The 20113-nt window shown below is 44.8% G+C and overlaps 1 protein-coding gene across 4 annotated transcripts in view; it reads left to right on the top strand.

Annotated features, from left to right (window-relative positions):
• apaf1 (apoptotic peptidase activating factor 1) overlaps positions 1–20113 on the top strand; it is a 214521-nt gene that overhangs the window by 6836 nt on the left and 187572 nt on the right. For 2 of the 4 annotated variants that reach the window (XM_086010199.1, XM_086010197.1), the window contains exons 2-4: positions 4432–4606; positions 5574–5763; positions 12495–12692. In XM_086010199.1, coding sequence (XP_085866325.1) covers positions 4469–4606; positions 5574–5763; positions 12495–12692 — 526 coding nt within the window. In that variant the 5' untranslated portion in view covers positions 4432–4468. Of the gene's footprint in view, positions 1–565; positions 1260–4431; positions 4607–5573; positions 5764–12494; positions 12693–20113 lie in introns of those variants that run through there. The other 2 variants (XM_086010200.1, XM_086010196.1) reach the window with 2 other exon arrangements.

Below are 20113 nucleotides of genomic sequence, written 5' to 3' on the forward strand. Positions count from 1 at the left end.
CTAAACCTCTCCGCCTCGCTACCTCTCTTTCCTCCTTTAAGACGCTCCTTAAAACCTACCTCTTTGACCAAGCTTTTGGTCACCTACCCTAATTTCTCCTTATGTGGTTCAGTGTCAAATTTTTGGTCTTTCAACACTCCTGTGAGGTGCCTTGGGACATTTTACTACGTTAAAGGCGCTATATAAATACAAGTTGTTGTTGTTGCCATGTGCCAGCTCTGCTGTAACTCCCTTTTGCTTCTCGGCTTTCCCATAAACTTTATTATACGTGTCTGAACCGCTGGCTATTGATGTCCTTGCGATCAGCACTTGTAAACATCAACTACCTTTGACCCAACATATTCTTTCCCTTTCTGATGGCTATTTAACTTCAGGAGTCATTCTCTTCTGGTGAGACATCTGACCTCAGCCATTTCCCAATGGCATTTGCACACTACCTTAATTGTTTCTACAGGCTGCATTCTAAACATCCCTGACATTGATTAGCTCTTTCAAAATATTATGGTTTAAAAATAGGTAAACTAAGTTATTAAGTTTTTAAAACTTTAACAAGATTTAAAAAAAAAATGCATAGCAATATTACACTGAAGTATCCTCCGAGAGTCAGTCAGGCCTGCTGCAGTAGCACTAATTAACCCTTTACATCCTGGGCTCTGACATTCACCCAAAACTATTATCCAACTTAGCCAACGTTCCTCTCTCACCGAACACCACCAAAAACACCAGATTAATTCATCTCATATGCTGCTTGTAGGACCTTGCGATGTGCAAATTGGCTGCTTAGTTTGACTGCACAACAGCGGTGACTGCACTTCAAAATGTCATTTATCGGTTGGGAAGTGCTTTGGAAAAGAGCCTGAGGATACAAGCTTTTTTTCTCTAAAGCGAAAGAAAACAGCAAAAAATGTCCACAATCTTTAATGGCATCAGTAAGCTAAAGGGTGTGCAAGCGAAACTGCACTGAGGTGAATTCATGCGGCCTGTTGCATGACAACGTAGGAAATCCTTATTCCCACTCGAAGAAAATTGTGAAAAGGCTAAATAACCCACGGAAAATTTATATAACTGAAGATGCAGATGGTCTTGCGTTTCAATATTCATATTACGAATGTTAGCTGTAACAAAATTTACAAACCTCGATGCTGCCCTAGTTATATGTGGGGATGTGCTTGCTGCAAATAAAGCAATGAAATGAGTGACCTGACATGCCAGTGGCAGATGAGATCATTGGATCATTTAGATCTGAAATCAGAAAAAAGGTACATTACCAGATTGAAATTCAGCCTATATATACACGATTGAACTTTGGGAAATCATCTGTGGCCGAGGTATTGCAGAGTGCTGCCTGACACACAATAAAAGGCAACCCAGGTGTCTTAAATGTGTCGGACAGTCACTTGGTATCTGCACTCAGCCAGTGGAACGTGCTGCTCAGTTACCAGTGGTTGGACGGTGATTGGAACACACAGGATTCCTGCTGACTCGTGAAAAGTGGAGTCCGTGAGAAGAAACGTACACCAGGCGTGTAGTTTCTCTTTTTGACACTTTCCCCAGATGAAGTTCAAGAAATAGCTTTTTAAAAAACTGTTCAGTTAGCAACTTTAAAAATATTTTTCATGCTTCAGCACAGGCACGATGGACCGAATGGCCTCCTCCTGTGCTGGATTATTCTATGATTCTTGCATTAATCAAAGATTAGTATCCTGATGTTTAAACAGGCTGCTAATAGTCTTTAATAACAACAGGAAACGCTGGAAAAACTCAGCAGGCCAGGGCAGCATCCGTGGAGAGAGAAACACTGACCTTCCCTTTTGTACTTTCATCCCCTCCCCCTTTTCCCAGCCCCTAAACTTGCTTTCCATTTCCTGCTTTTTTCCAGTTCTGACGAAAGGTCTTCGACCTGAAACGTTAACTCTGTTTCTCTCTCCACCGATGCCGCTTGGCCTGCTGAGTTTTTTCAGCGTTTTCTGTTGTTATTTCGAATTTCCAGCATCCGCAGTATTTTGCTATCGTATTAGTGCTAATAGTCTTTGTTCAAAAGAACATTTTCTAACTTTGTGTGCTTTTGGCTGTTTCTGCCCTTTGTGTATTCTTTTAGCCACGTTAGAGTGGACTGTGTTAAAAAACAAAACAAACAAACTTGCATTCAGGTATTGAAAAGTTTAGCGATTAGCAGTCATATTTCTGGTGACTCCTATTAACCAGACTAATGCATTAGGACAACCACATTGCCCGTACAAAAGTGAATTATCTAGACTGACGTGCATAATTGTCAACAATTACTGTTTGTACTACGGCTATCTGGAAGAAGAAAAAATATTTGCTTCTTGTTTTAGTTGTCTGCTAAGCACACACTTTAATGAATTTATTTTCAATATGTAATTTAAGAACACACTTTCTCTGAAGGTTTTTTTGTCTCCCTTCCATGGACTCTCATGCACATTTCCAGCTAACCTAGTCTTAGGCTTTCCACTGTCATTCTGAAACTACCGGGTAAGAGCAGGCCCTTCCATGTCCTTCCTCCCACCCCCCTCCCCCCAACACCTCCCCTTCCCTCCCAACTTTCTATGGGCAAGCATCTGGTCTCTGTGCCTCGCCATGCCGGCATGACCGAGATTGAGCTTAGCTTATGGAGTATTGTGACGGAAGTCCTGCTTACTAAAGCTCTGCTGTACAGTATGCAGATGCTCCATTGAGTTGTATCACAATCCAGTTTCTTTTCTCAATGTTTCAGTATTTAGATTAGATGTCAGTGGAGTACTCTCACCTTTGAGTCCACTCCAGAGATTCGAGCATGGTAATCTATGCTGGCACTTCAGTGCATTACTGAGGGAGTGCTGCACTGTCAGAGGAACTGTCTTTTAGATAAAACAAACTGCGGCCCCTTTTGCCTGTTCAGATGGACAACAAAGATCAAAAAAAACTATTTGACGATCAGAGGAGTTCTCCTGGTGTCCTGGCCAACATTTATCCCTCAAATCAACATCACTAAAAACAAATCATCTGGTCATTTATCTCATTGCCGTTTGTGGGACCTTGTGCACAAATTGCCAAATTTGATGACATTACAACAGTGACTACACTTCAAAAGTACTTATCTGGCTGTGACGTGCTTTAGGAAGGCCTGAGGTTGTGAAAGATCTGTCCTTTCCTTTTTAGATTAAAATGTAGTGTAGTAACTTTAACACTAGTGACAAACTGAATATAACATTTGTGGGGAAAGTGGCATGTCTAGCACATCACAATACTGACATGCTGTGCTGCCCATTGTGAAGGCTTGGGCTACATCCACAATCTTACCATCCAGTGAATTCCCATTGTGGCTAGTCAAGGTAACTTGACATGGAGGGTATTGTGTGTAAGGGAAAATTAGAGGGCAAGTCATTTCCCTCCTCACTAGTCTCATTGAAACGTATAAAATTCTGACAGGGCTAGACAGACTGGATACAGGGAGGATGTTTCCCCTGGCTGGGGGGTCTAGAATGAGGGGTCACCGTCTCAGGATTCGGGGTAGGACATTTTAGGACTGAGACGAGGAGAAATTTCTTCACTCAGAGGGTGGTGAACCTGTGGAATTCTCTACCACAGAAGGCTGTGGAGGCCAAGTCACTGAATATATTTAAGAAAGAGATAGGTAGATTTATAGACACAAGGCATCAAGGGGTATGGGGAGAGAGCGGGAATATGGTATTGAGATAGAGGATCAGCCATGATCATATTGAATGGCGGAGCAGGCTCGAAGGGCTGAATAGCCTACTCCTGCTCCTATTTTTCTATGTATTACTGGCTAAGGAGCTGTAACTATTGACACCGGCCTAAGAGCAGATTGCTCTCTCCGCTGTAAAATAGCGTGAAGCACAGGAACAGAGAAGATAAATATGCATATTCATCACCAATGAAAGAAGCCCAAGTCCCATTGCAGACATTTTCATGTTACGACATTTAAAAATGAACAATTCCAGTCTAGCAGAGTTGAATTTCTGACATGCATTTTAATTCTGTGGCCTTGATGGGGAGCAAAGCTTTTGTTCAAATGAACGCCTTTTTGGTCAGTGGCAGGGAATCTCGTGCTGAGGGTAAAGGAATAACATTTAAATAATGTTACAGCATCAATATCAGTATGACACATCAGTTTTGTTAGAGTTGGAAGAGTGTAAAACACAGCGAGGAAGTGCTGAAGTTAATTTTGTTCCCATTCTAAATGTTAAAAAGAAACTCACTGATCCAAAGAATGTTTCTGTCTTCTAGTTGATTGTCTGGTAGTTTTCAGGAAATAATCTCCTAACTTGAAACATGAAAATTTGGTAACCACATGGGCCCAACCTTGTTAACAGATAATACATTTGTTACTTGCTACTAACTTCATATTAATGTTGATGATTTTCAAATGTTTTGTGTGCTACTGCAGTATTTCTCTGTTTTTATATTTAGGGATATAATAAGTCTGCCTCGGATAAAAAACATTATCATGGAGGAACGAACCCGCAGTTGTTTGTTACAAAATCGCTTTGCGCTTGAGCAAGATATCAAGACCTCGTACATTATTGACCACCTAATAAGTGAAGAGGTTCTGAACCTTGAGGATGAACAGAAGGTTAAAGCTCAGGTGACTGACTATGTGCAGGTGTTATTAATGATGTGCATGGTGGGTTTGCTTATTGGTGTGTCCAGGATTTATCTGAACTGTTGATGGTTAAGCACTGCTTGCTACAATGTCAAATTGATTTACTCATTCTCTTTTATAGTGTTGGCACACACAGAAAAATCTTGTGCCATCACTAATTAATGAATAGGATAAGTTGCTTTTTATTTTACACGCTGCTGAATATTAGCACCACACATCTTGACATTAATGATAGTTGGCTGTGATACAGTAGTGGAATATCTTTGTTGCTGATGAACACATCTTTGATATGAACTTTGAGATTTACTTATAAAAAGTTAGTTGCAAGATATTCATATGGTTCAGTTAGGTGTGAATTTTCATGCATGAGATAGCTGAATTTTTTTTCCTATTAAAATTGTGACATTTAAGATCTCATCAAAAAATGAAGTCACCCAAATTTGTTTGAGGCTACTTGGGCTGATATCACCAATGATTGGCAGCCCATCCACCACCTTAAACATCCATTCCCTCCACCGCCAGCACACCGTGGCTGCAGTGTGTGCTATCCACTGTAGCAACTCGCCAAGACTTCATCGACAGAACCTCCCAAACCCGTGACCTCCACCACTTTGAAGGACAAGGCCAGCAGGTGCATAGGAGCATCACCACCTCCAAGTTCCCCCCCCAAGTCACACACCATCCCAACTTGAACATATATCACCGTTCCTTCACCATCGCTGGGTCAAAATCCTGCAACTCCCTACCTAACAGCATTATGGGAGTACCTTCACCACACGGACTTGAGCAGTTTGGAAAGGCCCACCACCACCTTCTCGAGGGCAACTAGGAACAGACAATAAATGCTGGCCATGCTAGCGATGCCCATATCCTGCAATGAATTAAAAAAAAAATGTTTTATGATCATGAAGATGGAGAATAAATCCTAAGTTATGATTTTTTTTTCCAGACTACACAGAAAGATCGGGCTGCTTTACTTCTAAATATAATCCTTCAAAAGGATAATTATGCCGTCGTATCTTTCTACAATGCGTTGCTGAATGAAGGGTACAAGGAACTTGCTGCACTTCTTCAAGATGACCTTCCAATTATCTCTCCTTTTACAAATAGAATTTCTACAGATGGTTTGACCGCTTATGGTTAGTATAATTTGTGCAAAACGATATACTGTTCAAGTCTTCTTTGATAGTTAAATATCTTATGTTTGTCTTTTATTATAGTGTATATATACGTCTAAAAATTGTGTGCGCTTAATTAAGTTACTAATTTATCTTTAGTCTGTATACCAACTTAAAGTTGCTTCACTACTTTTTTGGTGCAGGTATGGCACCGATTATCTGGAGGGCATTTAGCACTTAATACCCATGTTGAAGGGAGACTACGCAATTTTTAGTGCTCTGGTGGGTTTTTTTGCCAATGAATTCAGCTGCTAAATGGAATTGAAAAAATTACAGAGCACTTTACATTGAAGTGACGAGTCCTGGGGAATACATTTACACTCCTGTAGTCACTGGATTTGAATTCCAGCATGGCTTGATACTTTATTCTCTCATTTTATACATACCATGAAGATAGCTCCCTGCTGGGCTGCTAGGTGAGATATCTTTGGGAGAGGAGGAAAATAGTTTGTTACTCCACATAAAGACCTACATTTGGTTAGGGTATCTGAAAATAGCATTATTGTTGGAAATTTAATTGAGACCTTGGCATCTTTACCTACACTGCAGGCAGAAGCAAGAATATGTGAAATTGCCCTGCTGTGATTTGTGAGCCAGAGACGAGAATTAAAACACAGAGGGGTGGAGAAACTGCTTGTAAAAACAAAGGGGAAAAAGGTGAAATCAAAACAAGTATCTAAGTGAGAAATGATTTTCAATTTTCATTTAAAGGTAAATTGGTCACGTGACATGGTGGTATTGTTCCACATGGGCTGAGGACCTAGCATCGTGGGAAATACCCACTTTAAAAGCTGACAGCATTAAAGTGGAAAGGGTTTTGGTCAGTGGTTCCAAGATACTGGGGCAGAAATTCGGGTTTCCCCGGGTGAGTACACACGGGGTACTCACCCGTAAGCCCAATGGAAGTGCCGGTTTCCTGCATGCGCGGGAAACCGGCACTTCTGTTCCCCTGAAAGCAGGGGTTCAGAGGTCGAACGCGTGCGCGGGAGAGGCTGCGCGTGCGCATCGAACTTGCGTTTTTTTTACAGGTTTTCCCGGGAGGGTAAGTCTCCAGAAGTTACACATTTAAAAAGCAGGCGTAAGGCCTGCTTTTTACAAGGGAAGTGGTGAATTAATTAAAATTAAAACATTTTTCCCACAGGTTTATTATTTTTAAATACTTTAAAGAAAGCTAAGTTTATTTTTAGCCCCGTTAGAAAATAAAATTATTTTTTTCAAAAATTTAAATTATTGTTTAAAATAGTTATTTCATGTAATTTATAGTTTATTTAAAAAATGTGATTTAAAAAAAAAAAAAAAAATTATTTGAAGATGTAGTGATTTTTGGGGCCGTAGTATTTCTAAGTTTTGACAGCACTTCCTGTCAAGCTTATGAATGGAGCATTCCCTGCTCCGATTGGCTCCCCATGGCTCACGTGATCCCAGGGGACACATCGAACTAACTGCGCTCCTGGGATACGCAAGCACTGCGCGCCGGCAGCTGGAGCAGGCCCAGGATCGGAATTCCACGGGGGCCCACAGCACAACGGCCGGCGCGCAAGGTAAGTGCAGGTCGGGGGCTTACACCTGCGGGATGCCCCCGACCCGAATTTCTGGGCCAATGAATCTGACTGTTTGGATTGTGACATTCCAACAATGCTTATTTACAGTCTTTATCCTCTCTCGTCCTTGGCTACTTTGGTGAGGGTTCATGTTGCAACTGATTGTCTCATGAGAATTGGCAACATTGAGTGGTAGCGCAGTTCATGAAAGGTGACCTGGGAAAATAAAAATGTTTGGTCAATTATTTGGAATTTGAATCTTATTTTTCATGAGCTTATGTCTTATCCATTTGAATCTGAAGATTCTCATTCTGCTTGTAATGTCAGTAAGTCTCATGTATTTACCTTTTATTATTTGTCATTTTGATGGGGTAGCACAGACAGCATCTATAGCTTTTGCTAAAGCAAGGGCCCTCTGACCTTGTTGGTGAACCCCATGACCCTGCACAACACTGCCAGAACCTACGCTGCCAGCTGGGCCGATTCTGCATTGCTTTGGGCATGCTCAGCCTTAGCCTGGCTCCCAGTAGCTGTATAAGGCTACTAGATGCAGATATAACAGCAGACCATACCACTTGCCCCACAAGCCTCCTGTTTGCTCATTCACAATGCTCCTATGTAAGTACTGGGCCATATTCCATGACGCGGTTTTGTGTCACTGCTGACAACAATCTCCTGTCTCGTGGCATCACTCGATCGCTCTGACTGCATTTCAGGCTCTCCCTTGGACCAGCAATTGCTTGCTTTGTTTTCTATTTTGTTGCATTTGTAACATTTAATGTCCCTAGAATTGATACTTTTAGACTTTTCTGGGTTATAACATCTCTGGCGCACTGACTGTTGGCTAATCACCCAGTTCAGCGAAGCACCTACCTATTGACAGCTGAGAGATATTTGACTTCCCACGGTCTCATTAGATCCCTGGTGTTTGTGAAGCTGAATAATGCTGGGATTGTTCAGGCACCAGATTTGCAGTCCTGCTTTCTTGGCCAAATAAACATATTCTCAAGTCATCCGGAACAACCTCAATGAAACAATGGCCCTGAATTTGCGGTCAGCATTGACCTCGAAGAAAGCTGCCCACAAAGATCTAGTGATCACTGTGGCGTGAATTTCACCTCTCCCGATGTTAGTTTGAATCCGGCGTTAAATCAAGCAGATCTCCAGCATCCAACAACAGTGATTTCCTCAAGCAGGCTAAGCAGCCAATCACATTGAAGAATTCTCACAGACAGCAAACCAGGAAGTAAAATGCACATAATCTAATTTACGTTTTATAAATTTTATAGAGAGCGAAATAAATTTGGGACATACACATAGGATTAAGGTAGAAGCTGAAATATAAACAACCTTAAAAAAAAAAAAAAAATTATATTAAAAACCATATAATTCTTACCATATTAACAGAAAAATTTGATATTCCACAAACATAAAATTAGTTTTTTAGGGCCAGAACGGTTGTTCAGTCAGTACTCTTTCAACAAAGCTTAACTTTTTCAGGGGGTTTTAACAGCGATATTCCAGCGTAAAAGGGGAAGTTTTCGTCAGGAACTACATTTCGGTGTGATTTGAATTGATTGTGGGCTCCGGGGAGTTCTGGGGTGCAACCTGTAGAGAAGCGTAAAATTACTGACACCAATTTCTGGATTTCCTTGTTTATCTGCGCATCAAACGTTGCATTTTTCCCCCCTCTAACTCTGTTTTCCACATCTCTCTCATTTGCATCAATTTTTCTACAACTACTGTCGTGATCTTTCAACAATGCTTTAAATTTGCATTGATATGCTTCTGCTGTAAGGTCAAAAAATAGTGAGAATTACTCTTTTTCTACATAATGACCTGCATTATACATTGGATTTGTTTGAGAAAATGCAGTACGTGACTAACTGGAAATGATAGTACCAGCATCACTGCCTGTATTTCGCTCACCCACCTATGATGGTTTGATGGTGTTTTGCATGGAATTCTGGGCTTAACCAACTGGTCTCACTCACTGGTCCTGTCGTTAGCATGCCCTTTCCTGACTCTTTTAGTACATGCTGGTGCTGCTGTTTTTCCTCTGCTTCCTATTGGTACTACTGTATCTCATGTCCACGATGCTCCTTTCCAGCAGCCTCGTGCCTATATGTGCTTGCAGTACGCTGCCTGCTGCTGCTAATCCTTCCTGTTCTTCAGTCTCATGGTTGTGCTACTACTTTCCCCCCTCTATTGTTTGTTTACAAAATTCAGCTTCACTTTTGTTGTTGGCTTTCCTCTGCCACCAACCTGCCCAATTCAAATTCATTTTACTTCTTTGTGTTCATATTGCATGCCTTTTACTTCAGATTTAATTTAAACTTTAAGCAGCATGTTTGTTTCACAAGTCTCATTTATCCCACTTTAGTACCACCAATTGTTACAGTTTGGGCTCGAATTTCCACAAGAAGATGGATGTCTTCTGCGTCTATGTACTCTGCCATGTATGGGTTAGCATAGTGCATGTCCCTAAGTCAGTTACCCCTTAAGTCATGCTAAATTGCTTGCTGGAGAATACATGGGATGCACACCACATTCTCTAGTCACTTCTGAAGGCAGAATGTACCATATTCTAGACCACTGGACAAGCTATAGCTACCGTCTACTATTATTTACAGATAAAGTAATGTGCAAAAGCAAAGGACTGGCAAGATACTATTCAGTACAGTATGCAAACTCTCATGTTATGCAGCATGGGTTAAAAGGCTATGTCTAGATTCTACAGTTTCTCTTAACGTTCTTAGAAACCACACAGTTTCTAGTGCATATGCAAAATGATCTTACAGAGCTTGAATTGCCCTATCACATGTAGAGGTGTGAAGAGTAGAAACTGAAGACTGAGAAAGCAATGGATCTCGCTCCTCTTAGCACTTGTGGAGTAAAGGGCCATCTAGCAGTTAATTTATAATTGCTGGGCTATTCTCGTCACTCCTTCCCTCTTTTTCCTCTCCCCAACCCCCATCAGCCTCGTGTTATTTGACATACTAATTGCAAATGCCACTCTAGCATTTTTAGCTAATTACTGAATTGCATTTAAATACCACTTTTCCTTCAAAGAACCGCTCTGGGGCTCTGATATTGCAAAATATCGCTGAGCAGCCATTGAAAGTTTTTCCAATGAATTTTAAACCGATATATATATATACAAGATACGCATCCTGCAGCACGGAAATTGTATTTTTCATCTCGGTATCTCCGTACTGTGTTGTTTGTTATTTGGTTGTGAATAACTAGGAACAGTTGAGGTGAATTCTACTCCTGTAGCTAGCTAGCTGTCACAAATTGTGTTTCATTAGTAATTAAAGAAGCAGATTGATTCTCTGATTTCAGTTGCTGATGGCTGCTTGGATTTGCATGGAGGTTTTCAATAATCAGCTGGATGCCTATTACTATATCACTGTCTAAAACCTCAACCAACAGGTTCTGTCTGGAAACACTGCTTGGATATTTGCAGACACAAATGTATATTCTTACTGATCAACATGTCTGGCAGCACACTTGAGTAATGTACTTTATTCTTGCACTTACACAGCACTGATAATTCTACATATGAATGGTCGCAACCGTGGCGTCCTTTTTGACACCAAAAGGCATGCAATGTGAACACAAGAGCCCACAAAGAAGTAAAATGAACTTGAGTTGGGCAGGTTGGTGGCAGAGGCAAGCCAACAACAAAAGTGAAGCTGAATTTTGAGCTGAGCTTCTGACCCCATATCCTCTCCATCACCAAGATCACCTACTTCCACCTCCGCAACATTGTCCGTCTCCGCCCCTGCCTCAGCTCAACTGCTGCCGAAACCCTCATCCATGCCTTTGTTGCCTCTAGACTGACTATTCCAATGCTCCTTTAGCCGGCCTCCCACCTTGCACTCTCCATAAACTTGAGCTCATCCAAAACTCTGCTGCCCGAATCCTAACTCACTCCAAGCCCCATTCACCCATCACCCCAGTGCTGGCTGACCTACTTTGGTTCCCGGTATGGCAACGCCTCATTTTTTAAAGTTCTTATTCTTGTTTTTGAATCCCTCCATGGCTTCACCCCTCCCTGCCTCTGTAACCTCCTCTAGCCCTACAACCCTTTGAGATCTCTGCGCTCCTCCAGTCCTGGCCTCCTGCGCATCCCTGATTTTCATTGCTTCACCTTTGGTAGCCACGCCTTCAGCTGACTTGGCCCTAAGCTCTGGAATTCCCTCTACCTCTCTCTCCTACTAAGACACTCCTCAAAACCTAACTCTTTGACCAAGATTTTGGTTACTTGTCCTAATATCGTTTTATGTGGTTTAAATGCAAGTTGTTGCTGTTACCGCGTGAAAAGGTATGACTTTTGGATCATAGGGGTTATAATCCACTCATATGACTTGTTGAACTGTTCAGGAGGAGAAAATAGCGCTAAATTGACTAATGTTTTAAGCTAATATACAAATGGTTTCTCTTGATTCTTATTTGCAAATAGCTGAATGGAGTAATCTGTATTCTTTTGCAAGTCATCATTGTTTTGTTCTGACAGGTCAGGATGGGAAATGCTTCAGTGCTTGTGTGCTCCACAGTTGCCTTAAAATGTTGTCATTTCACGTCTGTTTTCTGCACCACTTCTGTGTAATTGACTTGTATGTGGATTGAATAAATGAATAAAAATGTTAGACTATATCAAAGGTAGATAGTCTAACTGGTTCTATTGAATATTGTTAAGGCTACACGTATAAAGCTCATTCTTATCACAAATGGTTTTTCATGAGTCTAATTGTGGGAGCTTGCTGTGTGCAAATTGGCTGCCGTGTTTCCTACATTACAACAATGACTACACTTCAAAAGTACTTCATTGGCTGTAAAGTGCTTTGGGACATCCTGAGGTCATGAAAGATGCTGTATAAATATAAGTCGTCTTCCTTTCTTTTCTCCTTTCTTTTCTTTCTACCAACCATCTACTGATTGACCACTTTTTGTCCATAACACCAAACGGCCATATAACCATGGCATTAAATTCAGATACTTTGGTGCTAAAAATGAAAGAAATGGCAGAGGTAAAATTGAACCGGAAACCAATGTGTGTTCCAGCGAGTGACTAGTGCTTAATTTTGCTGTCGCAGTATTCTGCATAAAGAGAATATCTATTGTCTTGTGATTTTCTTTTTCCAGTTCAAACTATACTTTGTGAAGGTGGTGTGCCACAGCGTCCTGTTGTGTTTGTTGATCGGCCAGAGCTTGTGCGAACCATCCGAAACGTACTCAATAAACTGCAAACCGATCCTGGCTGGATCACTATATATGGGATGGCAGGTTGTGGGAAGTCAGTATTGGCAGCCGAAGCCCTAAGGAATCACAAAGTTATAACTGGTAAGTGTCGTTGCTGAGAAATTTCACATTTTTAAAGTTTTGCTGTCTCTTTAGGCATATCCTGTATTAAAGTCGTGGACGTTCTTCCCCTTTTTGTCTCAATGTGGTTCTGACGCTGCCCCAGTCTAGTCTGCGTTGGGATGTAGGAAATGTTAAATCATTGAGTCCTAGCCTACTGGCCAAGGACATTCATTATTGCACGGTAAAACACTGAGTTCTTAGAATATGCGCAAGTGTTATGATAGTTGCAAAGCAACTCTTTGTTAATAGTCGTGATGAATGTACTATTGTCACTAGGCTGATTTTAGTGTATTGGTACCAACATACAAATTCATTCCATATAGGCCGATGCACTTTAATGTGTGATGCTTTTAATTCATCACCTTAAATTGCTTCCAACACTATCACAATAGTGATTTACTTGTGGCCACCACAATTTAACCCTTGTGTTGTTTGACTCAAAATGGCGTCTCAGTTTCAACCAAATTGTACAGTTTCAACTGTAATTGTACTGCTGGGCATTCTTCATAGCTGAAGGAAATAAAGATTTCAAACGCCCACCATTATACTTCACTGAAATCCGAGTGTAAAAACATCTAGGCCTAGAAATTCGGTTGGTAGCGCCAGCGATTCGCGCCTAAAGAGCCCGAGAATTGGGGCGTTACCCAATGTTCGGGCGGGCGCAGTGAATATAGCGCCACCTCCCATATTGAGTATTCTTTTAGCGCCAGCGCTAACTCTTTGCGTGCGCCCGCGGGCGCAGGCAGATCATGACGTCATTTCGGTGTGCAACGCCTTTTTGGCACCCCGGACCGGATATTCGGTGGCGCCCGGAACCTTTGCGCCTAGCGCTATTAGTGACAGTTCGATGGAACGCTACCAGGCCCTTCTCGTAGTCGGGGCGCGCTATTTAAAGGGGACAGCTCTAGTATAAAAGCTGCAGCCACTTGGCCTGTTCATTGTGATCGTTGCTGGAGAGAGTTGGTGAGCTACTGTGGAGCAGATTTATTGGAATTTAGCCTTAGAATACTTGGGACCTTCAAACCTGTCCGGAGCAGTTGGAGCGCTACACCTAACAACGTTTTGACCGACTGGCATCGGAATGGGAGCTGCTTTGGATGGCAACGTCCTCATGGCCGGACACTGTGAAGGGGCAGAGAGACGGCGGGAGAGAGGGCCGGGATTGGCCAGAAGGAGGCGGGGCAATGGAGGTCGGCCAATCCGAGGGTACGCTGCGAGGGTATTCAGGCAGCAGGTCTCATACCTTGCAATGTCGGAGGAGCAGTGTGTGCGAAGGCTCCGATTCGGGAAGGAGGTTGTAACTGAGCTGTGCCACCTGCTTGCTCAGGATCTGCAGCCGCGTCTACGGTGCAGGACCTCTCTGTCGGTGTCCGTTAAAGTGACTGTTGCCCTCAATTTCTATGCCACCGGATCCTTTCAGGCAGCCACTGGGGACATTGCGAATATCTCTCAGTTTGCAGTCCATTGTTGCATCCGGCAAGTTACAGCTGCCCTTTATAGATGAAGGCGTCAATTCATCACCTTCCCTCTGAGCCTGGAGAAGCAGGCGGGGAGCGCGCGCAGGGCTTCGCTGCTATTGCGGACTTCCCCATGGTGCAGGGGGCGATTGATTGCACACACGTGGCTTTGCGGGCGCCATTGCTCAATCCTGAGGACTTCCGCAACCGCAAGAGGTTCCACTCCCTCAATGTGCAGCTGGTCTGTGACCACCGCCAAATGATCATGGCAGTCAACGCCCAATTCCCAGGGAGCAGCCACGATGCCTTCATCCTGCGGCAGACCTCAGTTTGTGACCTTTTTGAGGGGCCGGCTCGCCCACGAGGCTGGCTTCTTGGGGACAAGGGCTATCCTCTCTGCCCATGGCTCATGACACCACTCCGTTTGGCCGCCACCCCAGCAGAAGAGCTGTACAACAGCAGCCATCAGGCGACCAGGAACATTGTAGAGCACACTATTGGTGTGCTCAAACAGCGTTTCCGCTGTCTGGACCATTCGGGGGGAGCCCTGCAGTACTCGCCGGAGCAAGTGGGTCACATCGTCGTCATCTGCTGCATGCTCCACAACTTGGCGATTCGACGCACCCAGCCAGTGCCAGCTGTCCCTCAAGGTCCAGCAGAGCAGGCGGACGAGGAGGAAGATGGGAGGGCTCCTGAAAGTGGAAGGGCCATCCGTCAGAGGCTCATCAGGACTCGGTTCCAGGCCCCTCTGGCGGAATGATGGGTGTCATTCGTCCTGCGCACTTCGGATCTTTGAAAGGCTCTGAAGGCCAGCATGACTGTAAATAGTTTATGTGTACCATTGCAAATTAAAACTTTTCTTTATTGTCACAAAAGTCCTTCCTTCCAGCATAACAACGTCATGTCAACAGAAACCATAACTAACAAAATAACAGTTAACTCTTCGGCAAAGCCGCAAAACTAAACAAACCATTTCCAACAATCACAACAGGTGACGGAGTCCTTGAATTTGGCCAAAGAAACGTCTCAGCACCTCCCTCTACTGCTGGCCCCTTGATTGAGAACAACTTCTCTTTCGTGGTCGGCCCCTTCCTTCCCTGCTGCTCCTACGTAATTGAACCCCAGTGGAGGGGTCAAGGCTGGGGGACGCCTGCTGACTGTGTGGAAGCACAGAAGCTCCTGAGGGACGGCCTGGCCGACCTCTGGTCTTGGAGGGTGCGGACGCAGGCTGCTTGATCTGAGCATGGCTGGAAGCCGTGTGCCCTGCAGGTGGTGGCAGCTGCACTGCAGACGTACCAGCGGTGGCATGAGCAATGGTCACCTGCCGAGAGAGGACACCTGCACCATGGTCGGACGACGCACTGGCTCTCTGAGGGGACCGGTTCGGCTCAACCGCCACAATCGCCTGCTCCACTGATTCCTGGCCTTGTATGGTACTGGAAGGGCCTGGGGCGATCCTAGCTGATGCAGATAGGGTGGCTGCAGTGAGAGTTTGCGTTGCCTCAATCTGGGTGTGGACGAGGCCAGCAAGTGACTGCGTGGCAGCAGTGAGGACCTGTGTGGCAGGTGCCAGTGCTTCGGAGAAGCCCTGGACAGTTCTTTCCATTGCTTCGGACAAGGCCGGAGCAGTCCGTTCCACTGCTTCGGACAAGCCCTGGACAGACCTTTCCAGGGATTGTCCGAGGCTCTGAACAGTCCTTTCCATTGCAGCCTCGAAGCCCTGGACAGTCCTCTCCATAGCAGCCTCGAAGCCCTGGACAGTCCTCTCCATTGCTACCCCGAAGCCCTGGACAGTCCTCTCCATTGTTGCTCCAAAGCCCAACACACTCTTTGCCAGTGTTTCTATCGACTGAGGCATCCTCCCCACTGCAGCCATCAGCTCAGTGTGCCTGAGCCGGGCCTGGGTGCTCATTTCAGCAAGGCTACGCAGCTCCTCTGCACTCTGTGCAGCAGTCATCACTCCCTGCCTTGCCCTCCGGAGAGCCGATGGCCGAACTTGCCTACCCCCCCCCCCGCGCTGCTGCATGCCGCTTGTTCCGGCAACTGGCTCATCAGCAGAGGCCCCCCCTCCCCTCCAGGGAACTACTATCCCCAGTCTGCAGATGTGTACGCTTCCCTGAAGTTGGAACGGATGCTCCGGCTTCCTCCTGATCCTCGCCTCCGGAGGCACTGGCACTGGCAGCTTCAGGGCGCAGATCCCGAGTTTGTGATGCAGCATCTGAAAGCAGGGAGGTGGAAGAGTGGCTTTAGCAAAAGGTCAGTTTGGCGGCAAGGCATGCCAGATTGCGGCAAGGCTCTGACATGGCTGCACACTGAGAAAGCATGCTGGCAGGGGGACCAAGTGGAAGGAGACAGCTGAAAAAAGGTGAGAGCCTTACCCTCGCTGTCGAGAAGGGGGTCGGCAGCTGCAGTGGTAACAGGACCACTCTGACGTCCTCCAAGAATCTGGTGCACTCTCTCCTCGAGTTCCGTGAGAGTGACCACTTGTGGAGGTCCGCCACCGGTTCGACGCTGGTCCTTTCGGATCGTCGCCAGCTTGGACTGCAGGGGAAAGAAGGGGAAGCTCTGTTACATGATGCCTTGAGAGATCATCTCATGCCCCCCATGGTGCAAGAGCCCTTACATGATGCCTTGAGTCAAATGTGCATGTGTGTGCCCAGAAAGGGCCATGGGTGCTTGCTGACAGATGGCCATTGGGGCATCATGGCAAGAGGGTGCGCGAAGTCAGGTGCAGATGGAGGGAATCAGAAGTTTGCATAACAACACTCACCCTAACGACCCGAGTGAGGTCATTGAATTTCTTCCTGCACTGAACAGGGCTCCTGGTCGCCATGCTGCTGGAGTTGACCCTCTGAGAAACATCCCTCCAAGCTCGGCGGTAATCCTTTTGATTCGGCCTCCTGCCATTGTCAGGATACAGAACATCTCGACGGCGCTCCACTGCGGACACCAACTCCTCCAGAGCCTCCGTGCTGAAGCTCTCTGTCTCAGCTTCTCCATCCTGACCAAGTTTTTTGCGCCAGAGAAGGAAGAGCGCCGATTCTGAGGCCTACAGGGCGTTGAGTGTGGAAGCTGAGGCTGCCTGACCCACCCCTTTAAGAGCCGGCCGGCGCCTGGAAGTCTCGTGGTTATCAGTAATTGAGATCACCTGCGCTGCGCCCGTCCGCGCCGATATTGGGTAGCGCCGGAAGTTTTGCGCCTTAGGAGGCCTGTGCAACGTCTGAATTCGCGCCTCAATCCCCTTTGGGGGGCGATGCAACCCAATATCGCGCCAGGCGGCGATAAGTTTTGTCTGGCTATAAACTTTGCGCAGCGCCAGTTCTAACGCCTCAAGCGGGGCAATACCCAATTTCTAGGCCCTAGAGTGGCTGCACACAAAAATACATACACATATTTCAGTCAGTCAGTCTCAACACTGGAACATCCCCAAATTAAAATGTGTTGACTGTTCTGATACTGAAGATATTTGACAGCCCAGTTTGGGACAGGAATTAGAAAGCATTCAGAACATTCCCTGTAGGAAAGCTTAATTAGGAATGCATTGCTGCATAAGGTAATGACTAATGCTTTCTGTGTCTGGGTTGCTCAGTTCAGCTCTATTGATCACGGTGCCAGGCAGATGAGAGAACAATTTTTATAGAGTGCTTGGGGCTATTTGATTGCACGCATGTGGCGATATAAGCCCAGAATGTGAACCCGAATGGGTTTTAATTTTAATTAACTGAAAGGCGTTTCGCTTATTGAACATTCAACTGATTTTCAACTACGGACGCACCTTCCTTCTTGTTAATGCCAAGTATTCAGGGAGTTACCATTACTTCTTTACGTTGCACCAGTCTAGTGTGCCTGATGTCTTTCAAAATCAAAGGCAAGTAACAGGATTGCTACTCGGTGACAAAGTTTAGCCAATATAGGGTATAGCTAACACTGAGGAAGAATGCAGCATAATACAAGAAGATATTAGAAAACTTGCAGACTGCGCAGTTAAGTGGCATATGAACTTTAACGTAGATAAATGTGAGGTAAGAAAAACAGAAACATCACCTACACCTAAGAAAATGAATGGGGTAGAAGAGCAAAGGATCTAGGGATACAGGTGAACAAATCATTAAAAACAGCATCACAGACCAGCAAAGCAATTAAATACAAACAAAGCACTGGGATTTATTTCTAGAGGTATAGAATTCAAAAGTAGTGAAGTTATGTTAAACTGTATAGGACCCTGGTCAGTCTGCACTTGGAGTGCTGTGCACAGTTCTGGTCTTCATACTATAAAAAGGACATAGAAGCTCTGGAGAAAGTGCAAAAAAGATTTACATGGATGGTACCAGAACTGAGAGATTACAGCTATCAGCAAAAATTAAACAGGTTGGGGCTTTGTTCTTTAGAAAAGGGAAGAGCTTAAGATGCAGGAGTAGGCCATTCGGCCCTTCGAGCCTGCTCTGCCATTCAATGAGATCATGGCTGATCTTCTGCCTCAACTCCATTCACCGGCTCTATCGCCATATCCCTTGATGCCCTTACTAGTCAGAAATCTATTGACTTGTTTTGAATCTACCCAATGACTGAGCCTCCACAGCCGGGGGTAGAGAATTCCAAAGATTCACCGCCCTGTGTGTGAAGAAGTGTCTTCTCATCTCAGTCCTGAATGGCCTACCCTTTATCCTGAGGCTGTGACCCCTGGTTCTAGACTCCCCAGCCAAAGGAAACATTCTCCCAGCATCCACCCTATCAAGCCCTGTAATAATTTTGTATGCTTCAATGAGATCCCCTCTCATTCTTCTGAATTCAAGAGAATACAGGCCTAGTTTACTCAATCTCTTCTCATACGACAGTCCCGCCGTCCCAGGAATCAATCTCGTCAACCTTTGTTGCACTCCCTCTATGGCAAGTATATCCTTCCTTAGGTAAGGAGACCAAATTGTACACAGTACTCCAGGTGTGGTCTCACCAAGGCCCTGTATAATTGGAGTAAGACTTCTTTACTCCTGTACTCAAATCCTCTTGTAATGAAGGCCAGCATACCATTTGCCTTCCTAATGGCTTGCTGCACCTGCACATTCACTTTCAGTGACTCATGTAGAAGGACACCCAGGTCCCTTTGAGCATCTGCATTCCCCAATCTTTCACCATTTAGGAAATACTCTCCCTTTCTGTTTTTTCTACCAAATTGGATAACTTCACATTTATCCACATTATATTCCATCTGCCATGTTCTCGCCCACTCACTGAGCCTGTCGAGATCCCCTTGAAGCCTCTTCACATCCTCTTCACAACTGACACTGCCACCTAGCTTTGTATCATCAGCAAATTTGGAAATGTTACATTTAGTCCCCTCATCCAAATCATTGATCTAGATTGTGAATAGCTGGGGCCCAAACACCGATCCTTGCGGTACCCCACTAGTCACAGCCTGCCATCCTGAAAAAGACCTGTTTATCCCTACTCTTTGTTTTCTGTCTGTTAACTTGAGGAGACCCGATGGAGGTATTTAAAATTATGGATGGGTTGGACAGGGTAGATGTGGAGTGAATGTTTCCACTTGTGGGTGAATCCAAAACTAGGGGCCATAAATACAAGATAGTTACTAATAAATCCAATAGGGAAATGAGAAATTTCTTTACCCAGAGAGTGGCTAGAATGTGGAATTTGCTACCACAGGAAGTGGTTGTGGCCAAGTGCTTAGATGCTTTCAAAAGGAAACTAGATGAGTACATGAGAGAAAAGGGAATAGAAGGAGATACTGAAAGGGAGGAGACGCATATGGAGTATAAACACCAGCACTTGTGCTTCTAGGTGGAAGAGGTCGAGGGTTTGGGAGGTGCTGCTGAAGAAGCCTTGGCGAGTTGCTGCAGTGCATCTTGTAGATGGTGCACACTGCAGCCACGGGCTGCTGGTGGTGGAGGGATTGAATGTTTAAGGTGGTGGATGGGGTGCCTATCA

Source organism: Somniosus microcephalus, chromosome 17, assembly GCF_052327205.1.
Source record: "Somniosus microcephalus isolate GS21.2 chromosome 17, FLI_Smic_1.0, whole genome shotgun sequence".
Lineage (NCBI taxonomy): Eukaryota > Metazoa > Chordata > Chondrichthyes > Squaliformes > Somniosidae > Somniosus > Somniosus microcephalus.